The 20,735-nt window shown below is 45.2% G+C and overlaps 1 protein-coding gene across 1 annotated transcript in view; it reads right to left on the bottom strand.

Moving 5' to 3' along the window:
* The window catches only part of GMCL1 (germ cell-less 1, spermatogenesis associated), a 126,228-nt gene that overhangs the window by 16,148 nt on the left and 89,345 nt on the right, over positions 1-20,735 (bottom strand). Inside the window, exons 12-13 of the mRNA XM_075601326.1 lie at positions 16,888-16,963; positions 8,639-8,784 (exon numbers count right to left, since the gene is read on the bottom strand). Of these exons, the coding sequence (XP_075457441.1) occupies positions 8,639-8,784; positions 16,888-16,963 (222 nt within the window). The remainder of the gene's footprint in view (positions 1-8,638; positions 8,785-16,887; positions 16,964-20,735) is intronic.

Below are 20,735 nucleotides of genomic sequence, written 5' to 3'. Positions count from 1 at the left end.
CTCTATATGATTTGCTGACTTGGGGCAGAATAAAGTTAATAATTCCAGGTTTATATGAAAAAAATTACATTAGACAAGAATGGGAGTACTGGTCGTAGTACTACTGTGTCCTGATGGACTACAAGGAAAGGTTATTTTATTAACAGAGATTGTAACTCACCAATTCTTCTAGCGGATGTGGCCGTCCCCAATAGTACCGTCTTCCAAGTTAGGTCGTCAGAGAACCCTGTTGGAGTTGCTCGAACGGAGGCTTAGTGAGCACTTGTAAAACCAGGGGTAGATCCCATAGTGGAAGTGGTACACTGATCTGTGGCTTTATCCGCTAGAGTCATGAACTTTCAATGAACTGGTACCGAGTCCCAGTTCATAACAGTCATTGCAAAAATCTTAAGATTGATGCTATAGATGGATTCCAATAATCGATATTAGAGCGTTTGCACCAATGATTGAAATGCTGCCATATCCAATGCTGCCATATACTTTGGAAGTAGATGCCTTTCTAGCTTGCATAAACTTTTAATAACTTTTTGGGGATAAGCCTGTGTGTGGCCAAAATGGAATGATAGAACAAGGCAGATGTGGTGGCTATCTTCTCTTTCTGAGTACCATTAATATTAGAGGTACGGAAAGAAATATGTAGGCTAGGCAGAACTCCCATGTGAATGAGAGGGTGTACGTACAAGAGGCTTCTGGGTGACACATTCTTGAACAAAATACTGTAAAGTTCCAGGTTTTGTCTTAAGCCAATAAGTCGACCTGAGATCATTCCTCATTTCTGAACTATGTTGAGAAAGATATTGTTTGACCAGGACCATTCTGCGGGGGCCAGTTTGCTGACTTAGCGGTGCATATTCCAGTCAAACTTCTATGGAGGTCTTTCAGATGTTTCTGTGCCCACTTGAATATAGGGGAAATATCTTCTAACAAGAGGAGACTTCCTGTTCTTGTTCTCTTAGATACATTACTGTGGGGAGATTGTCTGATCTCACCTTTATGCTTTCCATTCAATTTTTTGAGGGAAAAAGATTATCGCTTGCATCACTGCTCTCATTTTTTAAACATCTGCAGGCATGTCGACTCATTTCTGGCGAATTTCTTTGGTCCGAGAGAGAGAGAGTCAAGTTGGGCCCCTCAGCCTGTCCCACTTGCGTCTGTTGTCAACAAGATCTATTCTGGGTGTCGCAGTGTGCGACCGTACTTCAAATTGTTGTCTTGTCCCCACCAGATCAGGAATTACCTGTTATGACAAGTGAATTTTTTTTAAGTGGTTTGTTTTCCATTTGTCCCATTGACAAATTAAATTTGAACGCATGCTTGTGCCGTCGCATCCTCATGGCGACTTGTATGGTCAAAGATTGAGTCATGTTCAGTTTCAAAACAGTGCAGAGCCTGCAGATAAGTCGCTGTTTCTTTATTTTTACTATTAAGCTTTGTCTTTGGAATACTTACTATTTCTTTTGACATCTGTAATTGAACACCTAAGAACTTTAGGTCTTGGGAGGGAAGATGTCTTGCTTCTGTTTATTACCCATCTGTGATGCTCAAAATTCCAGCAGTCATGAGATGACGAAGGAGGAGATCTGTTTGAGATTTTTATAAAGCTATCGTCGAGATAATGAATATATGGCTCACCTTCGTTAATTCTGCGATTAACGTCATTTAAAACCTTTTTGAAGGTTCCTAGTGAGGCTTCAAGACCAAACGGAAGAACTAAAAATTGACATTATGGCTTGGCCTATTGCGCACCTTAGATATGTCGATAAGTAAAGGCTACTGAAACATGAAAAATAGGCATCCTTGACTGAAACCATAACATCTGTGTAATTTACGGGTGCTTTGATGGAGCTTAGCGACTTTATTTCAAATTTTGTTAGATGGCTTACTTGTTCTTCGGAAATCTTGACATAAGAATATTGCTTTTCCTGTGTACCGTCTTGAATTCAAAGAAATAATCTTTGCATACCCAGGCATCTGTAATTGATTTGGTCCACATGTCTTGGAAGTGATTTAATTCTGCCTCCAACTGAAGCTGACTGGACTCACCTCCTTTCTACGCAAACTTGCCCGAGCCTCCGAATGAGGGACAGCATTGTCTTAGGCCTCTCTAAGACATTGAGCTGTCTCATCCTCTACCAGATCTTTAGCCCGTCATATTGCTTATTGTTGACCTCACTTTGAAGAGGGTGGCCGGTAAATTGTCTTAGTCACTCTTGTGGTAAGAATATACTCTTTCCGCCCGAGGCCTTTCCGGTTAGTGTCTAATCTTGTACCAAACCACTGTAGACCCTCAAATATTGACTTGATGGCAAATCTGGAGATCGCTGCATCTACCTCGGGCTGATGCACTTACTTCTCATCAAAGGGGTACATCTTGGAGAATTGTCTTGATGTTGGAACCTTCATGTCCACTTGAGACATTCTGATTTAATAATTTCTTTAAACAACATCGTGGACACAAAAGTTCTAGGTTTCCTTGTGTTCCCTAAAAATTCTACTTGTCGATTATGTGTGAGGAATTGAATCTTTCATTTCCAACATTTTGTGGACAGCCATAATGAGAATATCTCCCAAATCTCACAAGTAGATGTCTCGTCGGCTAATCCGCTTCCATGGACCAGAACTGCTCCTCTGAGGAGGAATTAATTGGTGTATCCAGACTTGTGTAAGAACGCATCATCTTTTGTCCTTTTCCTCTGTTCAAGGCCAGCTCCTGTGCCTTGAGAAACTGTTCCCTCCAGTGTGAGCCTGAAGATTGAACAGAGTTTCGACTTCCTAGTGACATTCTCCTTGAAGGCAGGGTCCGCCGAAGGTCTGTCAGGTTCTTCATCCACTTGAGGGCCTGAACACTGGAAAAGACATATCTGAAGTTTTGCAATCTTTTTATATAATAGTAATAAAATAAAAAAAATTGAATAAAGAATGCAACAGAAAAATAAATAAAAAGTTATGCATTAGCTCTCTGGGGCTTACGTTTGTATTCTAATCGCCACTCTTGTGGAGGGAGGGAGCAGAATCACCCAAAAAGAGAAAAGATACTAAAGTGTACACTGTTGTTTAAGTGGGAAATGTATAGCTAGAATCTTGGCTCATGTGTCCGCCTACTTATAGGAAGAAGAAAATTGTATAGTCTCATCCAAACAGTGGCTTATCAGCTCCTTTCATGTGAAGACAAGTGTAGATGTTCCCTCAGGGTAAAAGAGAAAAAAGAGACATTATGCAATCCAATAGTAACACTTTGGGCCGTTATATAGTGTGTGTGCGCGAGCCTGTGCGAATGCGCGTGCATGTGAAGCATGCTTTTTGTGTGTATGCTGTGAGCGACTGGGATGGAAGGTAATGTGTGTGTATAGATTGTGTGAGTTAAAAATGTATTAAATAATATTTAAGAAAAAAAAACATGTATAAATAAAAAATAAATGTTATTGTGCAGCTTTGACACACACAAACACACACACACACACACACACACACACACACACACACACACACACACACACACACACACACACAAACACAGAGAGAGAGAGAGATTACAGCGGCGGTAGCAGCGCAAAATCATTATTTTGTTCACCTTCTCCCTCGTCGACCGGCTCCACGCTCAGTGACGTGCCGCGCGCGCGCTCACGACGGAGCGTGCGCGCCCACTATATAACAGCCTAGGACAAGTACTTCAGCTACTCACACTTTGTACAAGTCAATCAGGCATAAAAAAAGGAGGATGATACCATGCATTTATCACAGGTCCAGGGTTCCTGGGCTCTTGACTTTCGTCTCGCCGCAGTCCTTAGGTGATGTAGATGGTATTGGAGTATCCCTTCTGAACCTGCTCTTGTGTTTTCCCTCGGCGTCCGACGTCGCCGCCGGTCTCTGCTCGCGTCACTTGCGGACGTCACTTCCGGTTAGCGCTCGTGGAACAGCTTCAAGCACACTGTGGTCTAAATGTCAGCCTCTGTACTCTCTCCTCACAAATCTCAACGCGTTTCACAGCTCAACGCTGCTTCTTCAGGAAATATGAGTGGAGGTTGAAGAGGAACAGAAACAAGTCCTCACCAGAGGTTTTTGAGCAATTTGCACCCAAATATCTTTCACTTATCCACTTCTAATCATTTGCATTTTGGGTGAGCGCCAACCAATATCACGTGTGGTGTAACTTTGTATTCTAATGACAGAAGCTTTGGATGAGGCGGCAGGCATTGTAGTGCTATCTGAAATGTCCTGTATGTGCTCTCTAAAGCAGAGAATCGAGGAATTGAGTCGCACCTAGCTCCCTTTAAAGTTTGTCGGACGCGTATGAACATCAACGTAAGCACCTGCTGCCATGAGGAATGACGAGTGTGTTAGTAAGGCTGGGAGGAGGATGTAGCAGGCAAAGGGACACGCTGCAGCGTCGGTCCCACTGGAAATGCAGGGACGGATTAGCGAAAGCTGGTGATCCCTTTCAACTCTACCTGGGGTCGGTATGACCTGTGCAGCAAAGACCACCAGGAGCTCCCCTGTCAGGTAACTTTGTGGGGTGCGGTACAAAGGGCTTCAAAGGCAACAGAGACGATAAGAGAATTTCCTCTGGTTGGACTGCAAGCAGTCAAGTAAGCCCCCAAAAAGAAAAATCTTTCACCAGAAAATAAATTCCTAACCCTAGCTTGGTAGGACAGGAAAAAAATACATGTGAAGAGGTGTGTCCAAATATAGGGCCTCCTACAGGTTCAAGTCTTTAATCAGTCCTAGCCCAGCTAGGGGGACTTAAAGGGGGAAGAGAAAGACATTGGACGAAAAACAGATGAGGGAGAAACAAAAATCGAGAAACACATTAGGAGAATGAAAGAAAAAAAATGAATTGGAAGAAAACAAGAATGAAAGACATGCTGGGGTGGAGAGGAGAGAGGTGCTTGGGGGTGAGGGTGAGGGAGAGAGAGATGCTGGGTGTGGGGAGGGAGAGAGATGCTGGGTGTGGGGAGGGAGAGAGATGCTGGGTGGGGGGAAGGAGAGAGATGCTGGGTGGAGAGAAAGATGCTGGAGGAGAGAAAGATGCTGGGGGAGAAGAGAAAGATGCTGGGGAGAAGAGAAAGATGCTGGGGGAGAAGAGAAAGATGCTGGGGCAGAAGAGAAAGATGCTGGAGAGAAGAGAAAGATGCTGGGGGAGAAGAGAAAGATGCTGGAGAGAAGAGAAAGATGCTGGGGGAGAAGAGAAAGATGCTGGGGGAGAAGAGAAAGATGCTGGAGAGAAGAGAAAGATGCTGGGGGAGAAGAGAAAGATGCTGGGGGCAGAAGAGAAAGATGCTGGGGGCAGAAGAGAAAGATGCTGGGGGCAGAAGAGAAAGATGCTGGGGGCAGAAGAGAAAGATGCTGGGGGCAGAAGAGAAAGATGCTGGGGGCAGAAGAGAAAGATGCTGGGGGAGAAGAGAAAGATGCCGGGTGGGGGGAGAGAGAGAGATACTGGGTGGGGGGAGGGAGAGAGATGCAGGGGGAGGGAGAGAGAGAGGGAGAGAGAGACGCTAGGGGGAGAGTGAGAGAGAGACGCTGGGGGGAGAGAGAGACGCTGGGGGGAGAGAGAGACGCTGGGGGGAGAGTGAGATGCTGGGGGGAGAGTGAGACGCTGGGGGGACAGTGAGACGCTGGGGGGAGTGAGACGCTCTGGGGAGAGTGAGACGCTCTGGGGAGAGAGAGACGCTCTGGGGAGAGTGAGAGAGAGACGCTGGGGGGAGAGTGAGAGAGAGACGCTGGGGGGAGAGTGAGAGAGAGACGCTGGGGGGGAGAGAGAGAGAGACGCTGGGGGGGAGAGAGAGAGAGACGCTGGGGGGGAGAGAGAGAGAGACGCTGGGGGGGAGAGAGTGGGGGGAGAGAGAGAGAGACGCTGGGGGGGAGAGAGAGAGACGCTGGGGGGGAGAGAGAGACGCTGGGGGAGAGAGAGAGAGACGCTGGGGGGAGAGAGAGAGAGAGAGAGAGAGAGAGACGCTGGGGGGAGAGAGAGAGAGACGCTGGGGGGAGAGAGAGAGAGACGCTGGGGGGAGAGAGAGAGAGACGCTGGGGGGAGAGAGAGAGACACGCTGGGGGGAGAGAGAGAGAGACGCTGGGGGAGAGAGAGAGAGACGCTGGGGGGAGAGAGAGAGAGACGCTGGGGGGAGAGAGAGAGAGACGCTGGGGGGAGAGAGAGAGAGACGCTGGGGGGAGAGAGAGAGAGACGCTGGGGGGATAGAGAGAGAGACGCTGGGGGGAGAGAGAGAGAGACGCTGGGGGGAGAGAGAGAGAGAGACGCTGGGGGGAGAGAGAGAGACGCTGGGGGGAGAGAGAGAGACGCTGGGGGGAGAGAGAGACGCTGGGGGGAGAGAGAGAGAGACGCTGGGGGGAGAGAGAGAGAGACGCTGGGGGGAGAGAGAGAGAAAGAGAGACGCTGGGGGGAGAGAGAGAGAGGGGGAGAGAGAGAGAGAGGGAGAGAGAGAGAGAAAGAGACGCTGGGGGAGAGAGAGAGAAAGAAACGCTGGGGGGAGAGAGAGAGACGCTGGGGGGAAAGAGAGAGAGAGACGCTGGGGGGAGAGAGAGAGAGAGACGCTGGGGGGAGAGAAAGAGAGACGCTGGGGGGAGAGAAAGAGAGACGCTAGGGAGAGAGAGAGAGAGAGACGCTGGGGGGAGAGAGAGAGAGACGCTGGGGGGAGAGAGAGAGAGACGCTGGGGGGAGAGAGAGACGCTGGGGGGAGAGAGAGACGGCTGGGGGAGAAAGAGAGAGACGCTGAGGGAGAGAGAGAGAGACGCTGGGGAAGAGAGAGACGCTGGGTGAGAGAGAGAGAGACGCTGGGGGAGAGAGAGAGAGACGCTGGAGGAGAGAGAGAGAGACGCTGGGGGAGAGAGAGAGAGACGCTGGGGGAGAGAGAGAGAGACGCTGGGGGAGAGAGAGAGAGACGCTGGGGGAGAGAGAGAGAGACGCTGGGGGAGAGAGAGAGAGACGCTGGGGGAGAGAGAGAGAGACGCTGGGGGAGAGAGAGAGAGACGCTGGGGGAGAGAGAGAGAGACGCTGGGGGAGAGAGAGAGAGACGCTGGGGGAGAGAGAGACGCTGGGGGAGAGAGAGAGAGACGCTGTGGGGAGAGAGACACTGGGGGAGAGAGAGAGAGAGAGAGACGCTGGGGGGAAACTCAGGAAGCAGGGGGAACCCGGACCTGAAAACAATCCGGTTCAGCTCCAGAGAACCCCCTGCTCCAATACTATGTTATCAAAATAAAAACAGCTTTATTACTTTAGCGGCTAACCGTTAACGCAATGAAGGGGTTAAGAAAGACTACCAGGATTATTGGGGGCAGAGGTGATGAGTGAAGGGGTTACTTGGCACAGGGTGGGTGCTTAGGCCTACCGGGTGGGTAGCGGGTGGGAGGAGTTAACCCCTGCATTACCATAGTGGTGGTAACCGCTATGGTAATGAAAAAGTTAAACCCTCCGCTACCCACCGGGTAGGCTAACCACCCACCCTGGACCAAGTACCCCCTTCACCCAATCCCTCTACCCACAATAAACATTAAAAATGCCTACTATCTACCAATACACAACCCAAACCCCTAACACATACAATACAGCAATGGGCAACATTACTATTATCCAGATATGGGTAATAGTGCATTTGCCCATTAAAAATGTCCACTAACCCCTTAAACCACTATAGAAATTAAGGGGTTAACCCCCCTCCCTAACTACCAGCCTAACCACGCTCCCTCCCAAGGGCAACTACCCCCACCCTCTACCCATTGATTGGCATAGTGGTACACCATGCCCATATAATATGGGCATGATTAGCCACTATGCCAGTCAATGGGCAACCAAACAAAAAAACAAACAATTTAAAAAAAAAACAAATCACCAAAAATAAACCAGAATTAAAAAAAGCAAACACCAAAAAAAAAAAAAAAAAAGAATTAAAAAAAAGCAAACATTAAAAAAAAATGTCAAAAACCAATTGATTGGCACGGTGCTACACCAATGCCCTATGGGCATGGTTTGTCGCTATGTCAGTCAATGGGTCACCTGCAAAACAAAATAACCTGCTGCAAATAAAAAAGACATTACATTTGAAAAACAAATGGCACAGACAGCTGGAAACCGGCAGGATTCACACAGCGGGAGTCCCATTAAAACGCAGGGACCCCACTGTGTTAATCCGATGGGCCATTAAGGCTGGCTGCTGGAATCTCGAGAGAGGTTGCCGTGAGGCTAGTGGGAGAGAACAGGCCGCAACATCTGTACTTAATTTTATCCTTTTAACAGTTTGCTGCAACTGAAAAATGCTGGAGAAAGAATGTGATTAGGATACAAAAGGAAAAGTAGTCAATATCAAGGCGGAAAGGGGTTCTCATACGGTCTATGTTTTAAATCCTTAATACACAACGTGGGTAATTGTTTATTAAAATGCTTTGAATTTATTCTAAAGACCTCTCCTTACCAAAGAACAAATGCAAACAAGAAGCGGGGAAAAATTACATTTGTTGGTAATAAATGCAATATCCCTTGTTATTTGAGTGACAGCAAGAGATTGCTTTTCCAAGCATTCTCCAGTGGCAGAACACGTTCTCTTTACAACTGATACGGTCTGCATTCCCCATACCGATACAGCAAATAGAGTTAGAGAGAACAGAGATGACTGTCCTGACTCCTCCTTACCTGAACGCAATGCTTCTTCGCGGCTGCAGACTGACAGACCCGCTGCACGGCTGATGCAGTGTGTTCCGCTTGAAGATGATGTAACGGTTGGTGTACGTGACAAGCAAGTCAAAGCCAAAGTTAAATCCGGTCCATCTCCAGCAGTACTAGAGGGGCACAGAAAGGAAAAGCGGCGTGATTCCACCAACACACCCGGCTTAATTTCCAAATACAAGCCTAGAAACGATTGAACAGATACTGTATCCATAAAGAAATCCAACAAACTTCAATGTGTAACAACTTCTCATAATAAAATGTATGTTTAATAGCTGCACAAATTTAGCCCAAAAGGATGATAAAGATCAATACATTACCCATATTTAAATTCCAACGGTCCAACAAATTGTACATAAACCATGGGTTGATTGTACTGCTTTAGGCAATGGTATTATATACTCGTGCGGATTTATTTATTTCCAATGGGTGTAGTATCAACTGCAATAGTAATAATGTCAGGGGACATGCTGTACCAAGATAATTATGTCACAATCAACCCAAAGTCTCATAGAACGCAAAATATCCAAGGTAAACTTATTTATAAAATATTTTACTAGGAAAAAATACATTAAGTTACCTCTCGTTTTCACGTTCGTACTTGGTACAGTATATTAAGAGAACATCTTATATTATAGTTACAAACATGTTTAAAGTAGGAAACACACAGATACCCAGCAAGCTCTATATATATATATATAATTTTTTTTTTAAAAATCAAAAAGAGTGCTACTAGGCGTGGCTAAATGTATACAACAACAAAAAAAAAGCTGTGTGTGCTGAGCACTGAAACTTCTTTGTTTTTTTGTCACAGAAATTTTATTTGTGATGGTGATGTTTTTAATTAAAAATCACAAAACAATTTTACTTCCAAAACACAAAAGTTTGACCGCAAGTTTTAGCTATTTGCACATCTATATTTATAGTAACTGAATTCTGTGTGTCTGCGTGTCAGTTAGTGTGTGTGTCTCTCTGTGGTGTGTATGTCTCTCTCTGTGACCTACCCCCACCACGACGTAGCTGCGGACACGGGGGACTCTGTCTGAGTCTCCTCCCCCCGGCAGAGCTGTGGGCTGTGTTTCCTGCTGCAGCCAGCCCCCCAGCGGAGGTACGGGACATGGGAGGTGCTCGGCTGCTCACAGGGTGGGGGTGGGGGGTGGGGCGGGGGAGTAGGCACATCACTTGGGGGCGCTGTTCGGCGCATCACTGGGGTGTGTGTGTCAGTCTGTATGTATCAGTCAGTGTATGTGTGTCAGTCAGTGAGTGTGTATGTGTGTCAGTGAGTGAGTGTGTATGTGTGTCAGTGAGTGAGTGTGTATGTGTGTCAGTCAGTCAGTGAGTATGTGTGTCAGTCAGTGTGTGTGTGTCAGTCAGTATGTGTGTGTGTGTGTGTGTGTGTGTCAGTCAGTGTGTGTGTATGTGTGTCAGTCAGTGTGTGTGTCAGTCAGTGTATGCTTCCTGCGGTTTCTCGCCTGAGGATAGCTGGCCAGCTCCCCCGCAATGATCCTACTCAGGTGCCCCACCGAGAAGCACTCCTCTCTCACCCCGATACCCTCCATCAGGTGGTTGAGTCCTGAAACAAGGCTCCGGATGTGAAGCTGTAGCTCGGGGGGCAAGGAGGGCAGCTCCACGTCCCCCAACCCGGGATCCTCTTCTTGTCCGGCCAGCTGCAGTTGAGAGCCTGCAGGTCTCCGCCAGGTAGCAGCGGGAAGAGAGAGAGGAGAAGGCCGGGGCCAGGAATAGGTGCGGGGAGATTGGGGACAGCAGCAGCGGCGCCCACATCACCTCAGCCGTGAAGTTCAAGTTCCCCATCCACTCACACAGCCGGTCCTCCAGCTGCTGGTGGCCCCCTTGGCCTCCCCGGGGCTCCCCGCCATCACCAGCACGCAGTACTGGAAGGAGCTCTGGCTCACCACGTCCAGGGCGCGGCCCCGCAGCGTGCAGCTCACCACGAACAGAGCATTCGGCTGGTTGGCAGCACCGGCCTCGAAGCTGGAGAACTCCTTAACGTGGAGGGTCCCCGCGGAGAGCAGCAGCAGCTCGGCGCAGCCGGACCAGTGCAGGATCTCGGCGCTCGTTAGGAGCTGTGGCGGCGGTGAGTAAATGTTGAGCGGGGGAGGAGGAGGGGGGGGAAAGCCGTCCTCATTCACCCGGCAGCGCAAGGAGGTCTCGGAGCCGTGGCGTCCGTGAGCGTCGCCATGACTATAGTCGTGGCAGCATGTCAGCGGGCGCGGGCAGCGGCGGCAGGTTAGGAGCGGCGGCCGTGTGGGAGGAATGGCGGCCATTAGGAGCGGCGCCGCCGCATGTCACAGCGGATGTGTGGGGGGAGCGGCGGCCATTAGGAGCGGCGCATGTCACAGCAGGCGTGTGGGGGGAGGGGGATGGGGAGCCGTGACGTCATTTCCGTTTCACATTTCGACCCCAACTCTCCAGTTTTACCCCATCAGAATAGGTGCCACTAAAGAAGTTTCACTTCAAAAGAAGCCCCGTGCTATTTCTAATATGACAAAAATTCACAGTGAAATACCCATATATTCTCTTGAAAAAGGGTCATTTAGTTTAACCATTTTTCAAGAGAATATATTGGTATTTCACGGTGTATTTTTGTCATATTGGAAGTAGCTCTGTGCTTCTTTGTTTTTTGTTGTATTACAGTAAGAAACCGCTTTAAGTCTTAAAAGATCTTAAACGGGTGATGGGTTTAAGAGACCCCGGTAAATAGTTCCAGCAGTGAGCTACCTGGTAATAGTAGGAAGAGTGACCAGTTTCTAGATTGAATCTTGGGACCATAAGCAGGTTTCTGGAGGCGGATCTTAGGAGAAGTGCTGTGTACAGTCGGGGTGAGAAGCCTGCTCAGATAATTGGGTAACTTGTCTAGAAAGTTTTTGAAGGTTTGACAGGAAAAATATACCATGCATCTCGTCTCCAGTGACAGCCAAGCTAGTCCTGTTAACGTATCGTAACGATTAGAATTATAGTTACACAAGACAAAAATGGCATATTGCATTGTATAGAATGTCAAGTCTGCCAAGGTTAATTGGTGTTGCTGTACCATACACTGTTCCCATGTCAATACTGTAATTGCCACTTGGACAAGATTTATTTCCTGTGATAATGGCTAACATCCCCATCTCTAACACTTTGTTGCCAGAGGTGCTTTGGACTACATTGCTGGTCATAGGCAGGGAGTGGATTCAAATCAGCTGAGCCAAGCAGCCAACAAAACCCTAAAACATTACTGCCGCAGTGTTTACAGTCACGTGCAATAGCCCTTAATGGAGATCACTGTGACGGTGAGGGGGTAACCAGGCTCACTAATAAAGGTCAAGCCCACTTGGATGCCCCTGATCCATGTTTTGGGGTCCTAGAGTGTTAGCTCTTGGGCTTGACTGTTGTATATGTACTGCCATGCATTGTATGTAAAAAATGCGACAAAGAATTTGTGTGTCTTTTGCCTTTCCACGAGTGCTAACCAGTTGATATTCTCAGGCTATGAGTTTCAGGGTGGACTTTGCAGTAAAAGTGTTGTCGGATTGTGTCTAGCCGGTACTAGAGTTGCTGGTCACCCCAAAAATGTATCCGGGAGCCGAGTCAGATTCCCGGTACATGTAGTCACAGATCGCCTGACAAAGTCCTCCCTGGAAAGCAGTTACGCGGCTCACCGCCAGTATGCCCTGCTTCAGCACAGACCAGAAAGGTAAAATGGGGCATAGGGATACGCGTACCGCGGGTATAGTCAGGGGTCCCTGGTTTAGGGGGAGTCCTCCGCAGTATATGCCCGAACATCCAGACCCGCGGTATAGGGGTTCGGAGTGTCTCCAACCAACCATAAGGTTGCAAGAGTGAAATTATTTCTAAGTCCAGCTTCGGTACAATAGAAGCAACTCTGAAACTTAACCTAAGCGTTATTTGAAGCAACATTTTTGTAAACTTCTTATAGGAAGGCCTAGGAGCTCGGAAAATGAACGTGCACGTATTTTCAGTAGATCCTAGGGGGACGGTGATTTAGAAGAATTTTGTGAGATTTTTATTAACATGGTGTATAAAAGGTATATATGTTTTATGGACTGTAAATGAGCTGGGGAATTTCCAAGTCCCTGGTTCCGAGAGACCAGGTGGCCACCAGGCTTGGTGCCATGAAGTCTGATCGGATCCCGGACTTAAAAGTCTCAGAGATGCCAAGGTGTTAGGGCGGGAGGAGTACCGGAGTTATACTTGAGTACCCACGTCCAGACATGAATAAGGGCTATCCGGCGACCATTTACCCGTTCCCAGACTCTGAGGAGCCTGGCCCAGCAGGTGAGTTCAGTATACTAAGTGGTAGAGGTGCCAAGTTGGCACAATTGAAATCTGTGCCCGCCCAGCTTCAGGGTACTGGCAAATCGCTGATAGAGATTGGGAATATTTCTACCAGCCTGATTGGTTGAGGTATTCTGTGAATGGGACTGAAATCCTATAAGAAACCTAGCAGCCAATCAGTTCTGGAGATTCTAAGCACCAAGACAGCAGCGGCAAATTTGAACTGACCAAAAGATGCTCTGGGAGAAATAGACGCAAACCGGCTTCAGAAATTTCAAGGCGAGAAGTTCCACTTTTCGGGGCCAAGTTCTCAGAATATTTCGTAGCGGTCGCGGCTGGATCTGCATGCCGAAAAGAGTACCAGGACGTTTGGTACTCGCTCCCGGTCAAGGGATTTCAGCACCTCCAGAGCGGAAAGAGCGGTGGCTTCAGGAACTGCATGCCGATTTCAGTTTCAGGACTTTTCGGGCTTAATCCTGGCCATCTGAAAGACTTTGTAAAGACTTTGTTCTCTGTGCTATTTCAACTTGGAAAGGTTAGTTTTGTAGCCCAGACCCCCAGTAAGTGGGTTTACTCTTGTTTATTGTAATTCACTCTGTGTACATCTATTTCAATGGAATAAATGACAATTTGTTTTACTTCTTGGTTTTGCACAGTGATATGATCCCAGTATAAAAGGTGTAAATACCTGGTCTCCCGTGACAGACAATTAAAACTTTTAGAAGAAATCTAAAACATGTCCTTTGATATTTAGAATAGCCATAATTTAGTAATATTTGTAGCTTTAAAATTAAAAAAAAAAAAACAGACCTTTTACAGATTTATTATGCTTTATATTCATTTATATACCTTCTGTAAAAAGCACTCACAACCAACAACTTCACATTTAAAATACTGTACTCAACATTGTTTGAGTACTTAAAGTTTATTGCGACTGACTAAAGCAGCATAAGAATATGCTTAAAGAAAAAAAATTCAAAGTAACTAAACATTTCCCTGTTGTGTGCTACTTCCCGGCCCAGAGAAACAGCCTGTGTGGCTAAATTCTTATCAAGCTGTGTGGCATCGTGAGATAAATCAGTATTAACAGAATTTCAATTAATAAATATAGGTTTGTTCAGATGTCCTACTTAAGTCAGTAGCATGCATGCTAACCATTATCTTTAAATGTCTAAGCGATTATGATACCTGTCAGATATGTTTGAACCAAGGCAATAAGAAAAAAACACTACAATTGAGTATTAATATATACTGTATTATTTGGGCCATTTCTTTTTAAAGCAGCTTTATCTTGTTTTACGCATTATCAGATGTCAGGGAGGTGAAGAGGGGATCCCCCCCAATAGAAAACATGTGAACGTGCAGGGCTTACTTTCTAACCGCACTCACACGGCGAAAGGTTGCGGCTCCCTGCTCCTGCACTATACAGGCTCCGTGCAGTGATCTGACCGTCACAACGAACCTCTACTGGGGTTCAAGGGGGATATATTTTTAAGGCACCAGAGCCCTTACAGTTCTCAAGGGCTTCAACATCTGACTATTAATTATATAATGACTCGCGCTGGTGCAATATATATATATATATATATATATACTTAGTTAAGTTATGGGGAGTAAAAAAAGTGACAAAAATCCTCCACAGCAAAGCATATAGCAAATGGAAATATAACTGTATGCTCATTTGCACGTCTTAGGCAGGTCTGCAACCCCGCCTTTCACCATTATCACCAAGCACACAGCACTTCCACTGCAGCAGGGGATTCTGGGAAATGACATGCAAATGAGCACACAGTGACACTTTTTGCTTCAAAACCATTTTAAACATGGTTCCCTATAGGCTTACGCTTGCTGCATGGTCACAGCTTTAAGCACAGCCAGGGTTAAGCCCCATCCTCATTGCTTCAGCTTTGCATAGCCAGTGTCACCAACCACACACTGATGAGACCCATTAAGGTCAAAACAGCTGTCTGTGGGTGGGTTTACTGGCTATGCATCTTAACCCTGGCTGTGCTTAAAGCTGTGACCATGCAGCAAGCTTAAGCCTATAGGGAACCATGTTTAAAATGGTTTTGAAGCAAAAAGTGGCACTGTGTGCTGCTCATTTGCATGTCAATTCCCAGAATCCCTTGCTGCAGTGGAAGTGCTGTGTGCTGGGTGATAATGGTGAAAGGCGGGGTTGCAGACCTGCCTAAGACATGCAAATGAGCATACAATTATATTTCCATTTGAATATATATATATATATATATATATATATATATATATAAAATATATATATGCAAATACAACTGTATGCATATTTGCTTTCCTGTGGAGGGTTTTTGTCACTTTTTTTTACTCACCATAACTTAACTCAGTATTATGGTATATATATATATATATATATATATATATATATATATATATATATATATATATATATATATATATATATATATATATATATGCACAGTATATAAATAATATATATATATTTATTTCATGTCAGTCCTTATTTGTAATGAGCACTAATTACCTAATTTCATGTTACTGTTCCATCACTTTTAAGTGTTCTGCTATATACCACTTACCTGGGGCATTTTCCCCCCTGTTGCAGGTGGCCATGGCTATTTGATTGTATATAACTATATAATAAGAGTACTCATTTCTTGGTGCTTGTTACTTACCACCTAGTGTGTAGCACTTACCATTTACCTTACACATTATAAACTCTGTGTCTCTTTCCAGCTAGTGTGTTTGCATTCTATGATTACATAGTTGCGGTCTCCTGTATTTATCAGTGGAGTTCCTCTATACCGGCTATATCTTCCTACCCTGGCACTCCACTGCAGCTTGTATATGTTATAAGCCACATTGTGAGTTTAGTGCTCAAACGTGTGATTTTAATCATTACCAATTACCTTGTCATTGGATATCTCTCTGGTACAGTGCTCACATATTCACTTTGTGGTTAACACAATTTTTCTCTACCCCCAACCCTCTTACTTTATGGACCCCTTCCATCAAAGGACCCATTAGGGATAACAGTAATATATTAATATTCCATATCCCCATCATTGTATGATCCGGGGTGTTTATTCTGACACTCCTACATTGGATCCACTGTGCGTCTATGTATGTAATTTTAATACCCTACATTTTATTACTTGTGGTTAATAAAGGTTATTTTTAATATTAACACATTCAGAATGGGAGGTTGAGTGCTATATAGTGGGTTCCTTTTCTCTTCAAGCCTAGTTTATTAACTTTACCCATTAGCACCTCCCCTTAATCACCTTTAAGCAGACACAAGGGTAGCCTACCTAGTTCTCTTATGTTATAAACAACAAATAAATAAAAGCACACCAGATTTTTTTCTCTAAAATAGAGTCAGTAGGCTGTGGACGAAGGTCAGACCTACAACCTTTTTATGAAGATTGTTGGTACCTACAGTACAGTACTGAAACCTATAACCTTTTCATGAACCATGACAATGTCTAAGGCAATGGAGATGAATGAAATAATTGTTTTACCTTCAATAAGACAATTTAGCAAACCATAGACTTTTGCCGATTGGTTACTTTGCAATTGATAACTTGCTGGTATCTAGTGCACCTATATGTTTTTATGGATTACAGACATTTAAGCACGCAGTAAAAAGTAACCAATCTTGAAGAAATATTAATACACCATGGATATTTCTATCTCCTCTGTGTGCTATTTTATGCATCGACTTCGATGATAAACTAACCTTTGTGCGATCAGTGTGCACAGTACAATTAAAGATACTGCTCCCCTAAATGTTGTTTGAAAGGGAGCATATTTCATGCAGAGACACAAACTGGATGTAATTTGGCTTTGTAAACAAAAGGAAAATATTACAGCGGCAATTTCAACTAATAATGCAATTGAGATTGTGCATGGTATTGAGTTCATACATCACCGTCTTTTGCAAGTCTTCTGCCACATCTCATGCTGTTGCTTTCCAGTTCATCTTTATTGATTTCCTGTGGCCTGTGGATACATAATTGCAATATTTTCTTCCTCATAAAATACTGGTACGGCAGTAAAAAAAAAAAAAAAAGTAATGCCCAAAATAAAACAACAAAAGCCGTTTGCAGCTGCGGCTGGGCTAGTTTGGACTAACAATTGCAGGCCAATAGTAAGCTGCAAAGAATGATGTCACGGCTTCCTATTGGCCTAGTGATGCAGGACCTTTAAACCTGCCATTACGCTAGGCAGACAGTTCCTTGGCTGCAGGGATAGTGGAACCCCTAAGGAGGTATCTCTGGAAGCAAGGGGTCCCCGGAGCTCAAATTAACACAGTTCAGCTCAGGAAAGACCCCTGCTTCAAAACCTGTAATTAAAAAACATATATTTAAACCGCAATGCAGCCCGTTCTGCTACTTTAAACTGTAGGGATACCAGCAAGGCCTTCCAAGGTAAGCAAAAAATATTTTTCTAAAAAGTGACCCCAGGAGTGCTCTTTCAAGCCCCAACAAATGAATGGCGCCTATTCACAGATGAAGTAGGTATTATGTATTTCTAAAGCAAAGCATGGCTGGTCCTCCCCAACGACAGACTTGAAAAGTCTGCCACTTACTCAATTAAGAACACTTCTCAGAATGGATCTTCAACCTGACTAGACAGAAGAGGGGAGGAAACAAGAGAGATGTGCTGGAAGCAAGGCAGAAATGTAATCCAATCATTACAAAGTGGTATTTAACAATGTTGAGATATTTCAGCCTCTCAATTATTCATGGGACAGAGCTTTGCCTGAAGGTGGATTAGAAGTTTTATTGCAACATTTCTATAAATGCTTTTTGCTTTAAATTTTAAATAAAGAACAGATATGTTTTATCAGTTACTGAGATGCCACTTTTCAGTCATTGGAATAGATATTTTCATCGCGCAAAGCTTTCAGACCCCTCACATCAAAGAGGGCTACTGAAACTATACCGCTTTACTGATCAATGTCCTTCAAATTTTGTATGTTTATATGCAAAACGTTTTTTTATCATGAAGCTGAAACAGCACCATACACGAATTTTACATTCTAACCTAAATTATAGTTTAGTATATGCATACCACCAGTCGCGCCAAAGGCGGCAGCCTAAGAGAGTCTCCCCAATATGCTATCACTGCCCCTGTCCACTAAGCCAGCATGGACAGGGTTAACATCATGAGGAACTAAACAACTTATGGCTACGGTCACAGTGCGTGTGTGTCGAGGTGCCACCCGGCGCGCTCTACTTCTCTAGCCGAGTGATCTGATGGACTTCAGATCACTCGCGACTGGGGGGCGTGGTGGAGGGCGGTCATGACGTCATGCGGCTGGTTCGCCCTCATTGGCTGAACTGCAGCCGTGACGTGGCCAATGCTCGTCCACTGTGCCAAAAGACAAAAATCTTGTCTTTTGGTCAAGTTGGTTGCGCATCATGGCTTGTGAGCGCTTTGACGGTCGGAGGTAGCTGTCCGTCATTAATAAAGGTGATGCCCAGATGGTTGCCTCTAGAGACTGTGGGTAATGGGCCAAGAGGGTTAGCTCTTGGGTCCAGTAAGGTAAAGCCATGCATTTTCTGTAACTCTGTTCCCCTTATACTGTCTCTCATAGGGTTATAAGCTAGGAACTGTGTGTGGGGTTAATTATGTAAGGCTCGTGGGCCAGTTAATGCTTTCTGTGCTGTATTCCCTTTGAGTCATGGTCCCGTAGCTGCCTGTGCAAGCTTATAAGTGGGTTGCCCCTTATGAGAAATAGCTGCAGGGTAGACTTCTGAAACATGAGGAAAAAGGGGGCTATTTGGGGGCAAACAGTGATAACCTGTATTGTCTGCCAGCAAGGTATTAGAACTGGGTTTAGAAAGCTTATATCCTAGAACAGGTTTTAGAGCCACTGTTCACAGACCCCACGTTTTACTGTAGGTCCAAATTGTAGAGTGCAAGTTTTAGTGTGGCTGTGTTTCAAAAGTACAATGCATTTTGTGTTTGTGCTGTGAGCTGAACTGCATGAAGAAAAAACAGTTTTGTGACAAAAGGCAGCCAGATGTGGATTAGCATTTCAATGCCACCACCAAGTATAGGGACTCCCTGTGTTAATTGCAAAAGACATACAGGTTTGTGGCACATGGTGAGGGGGACGGGCTGTGGACATGCTATCTGGAGTAGAAAGCCTTTGATCCAGCTAGGCATTGAGGAACCTACTCAGCAGGGGGTATGGGGCTAGCCAGGAAAATGGTAGCTGGGTTTCAAACTCATAGGCACGATTTTCATTGGCAAGTTTTTGAATTTTGCCCTTCTCTCATTGAATGCACAAACACAATCCGTGCTGTAATTGGCTGCCAGCCCCCTCGATGTATTAGATAGGCAGCAAGCCCTACATAAGGGAGTGTAGTGTAGCAGATCTCTCTCTCGCTCTTTTTGTTGGCGATTTGAAGAGACAAGGAGCAGCTGGCGCACTTCTCAAAGGTGCTTCTGGGTGAAAGAGCTGTTCACACAGAGCATGGAGCAGCCCAGCCAGCAGGCTGGAACTAACAAGAGCGGACAGGGTAACGCCTTTTACTGAAGCAGGAACCCTGCAACTAGGAAAGGGCTAGATCTTAACCCCCAGACCCCAGTAAGTATGTATATTCTCTGTACTTTGTAGTCCTGTGTATTTCCGAGGTCATATCCAAATAAACCTCATTTTATTTCACTGCTTTGTTTTGCCTTGTGACTGATCCCTTAAATATAAATGTGTTAAAATACCTGGGCTACCGTGACACACACACACACTGGGGCCTGCCCCATAGAGGGCTGTGCCATGTGTGCGGCGTGCACGCTGCAGCAGCCTCTGGGGACTTAGCCTAAGACCTGGGGTTTGTCAGCTGCATATCTGCTGAGGGGAGTCTGTTTGCTAAACAGCTGAATTCACTTTTCCTCAAACTCTCTTGGATATACCACCAGACTTGTGCCAAAGGTGGCAGTTTCTGATTGCAGCTGAAGGGTGTTTTAACAGTTTGCTGATGTTCAGCTGCTCTGTTTTTGATCTTGGGTAAAATATGTTATACCTCTGTTTCCTTTATGTTTCCACATATCCTTCCTCAGATTGTAAGCTTCTTTGGATATGTCCCTCTTTACCTACTGTAACAATCTATGTTATGGCTCATTATATAACTGCTCATCCTCCAACTGTATTGTACCACGTTACGGAAAATATGTTGGCGAGTAATAAATAAATTATAATACTAAAAGTTAAACAGGTATTCATTGCCTGTGGTGCTATTTACATGTAATAGAAATGTAATGTTGACAAAAAAAACACACACACATTAGCATTTCTACATGAGAAAATCAATGAACAGAAAGTGTAACGATAAACGATAAAAGCCTACCAGGCAAAGGGCAATGACCGTTTAATCTTCTTCGTGTAGGGGGGAGCCAGGAATACAATGGATTAAGTGAATTTGTGTGTATGTTTGTACTGCAGTACACAAACTGCAATGCCAATGAGGAAAGCACGGACATCTGTGTAATATGCTACTGTACTTGCAATAAAGACACAAACTTTAGCTGAAATCCCATGTGTTTTCTAAATAGCAATCAAGAATTGTTCTTAAGCTGGTCTGCAAGGTGCAATAGAAAAATGTTCAAGAGGCAATCCCGTCTACCGTCAGTTCCCAGGATACATACCATTTTAGTTGCTGCTCATTTTCTCCTCTTTAGGGAAATCAAAAGGGCCGCCAAATGTTGGGGGTCCTATGGACCCATAGACCCATGGAAAGCCGCAACATCATTGGATGAGTTTAAA

This window comes from Ascaphus truei, chromosome 5 (assembly GCF_040206685.1).
Source record: "Ascaphus truei isolate aAscTru1 chromosome 5, aAscTru1.hap1, whole genome shotgun sequence".
NCBI lineage: Eukaryota > Metazoa > Chordata > Amphibia > Anura > Ascaphidae > Ascaphus > Ascaphus truei.
This window is presented reverse-complemented; position numbering and strand designations above follow the sequence as displayed.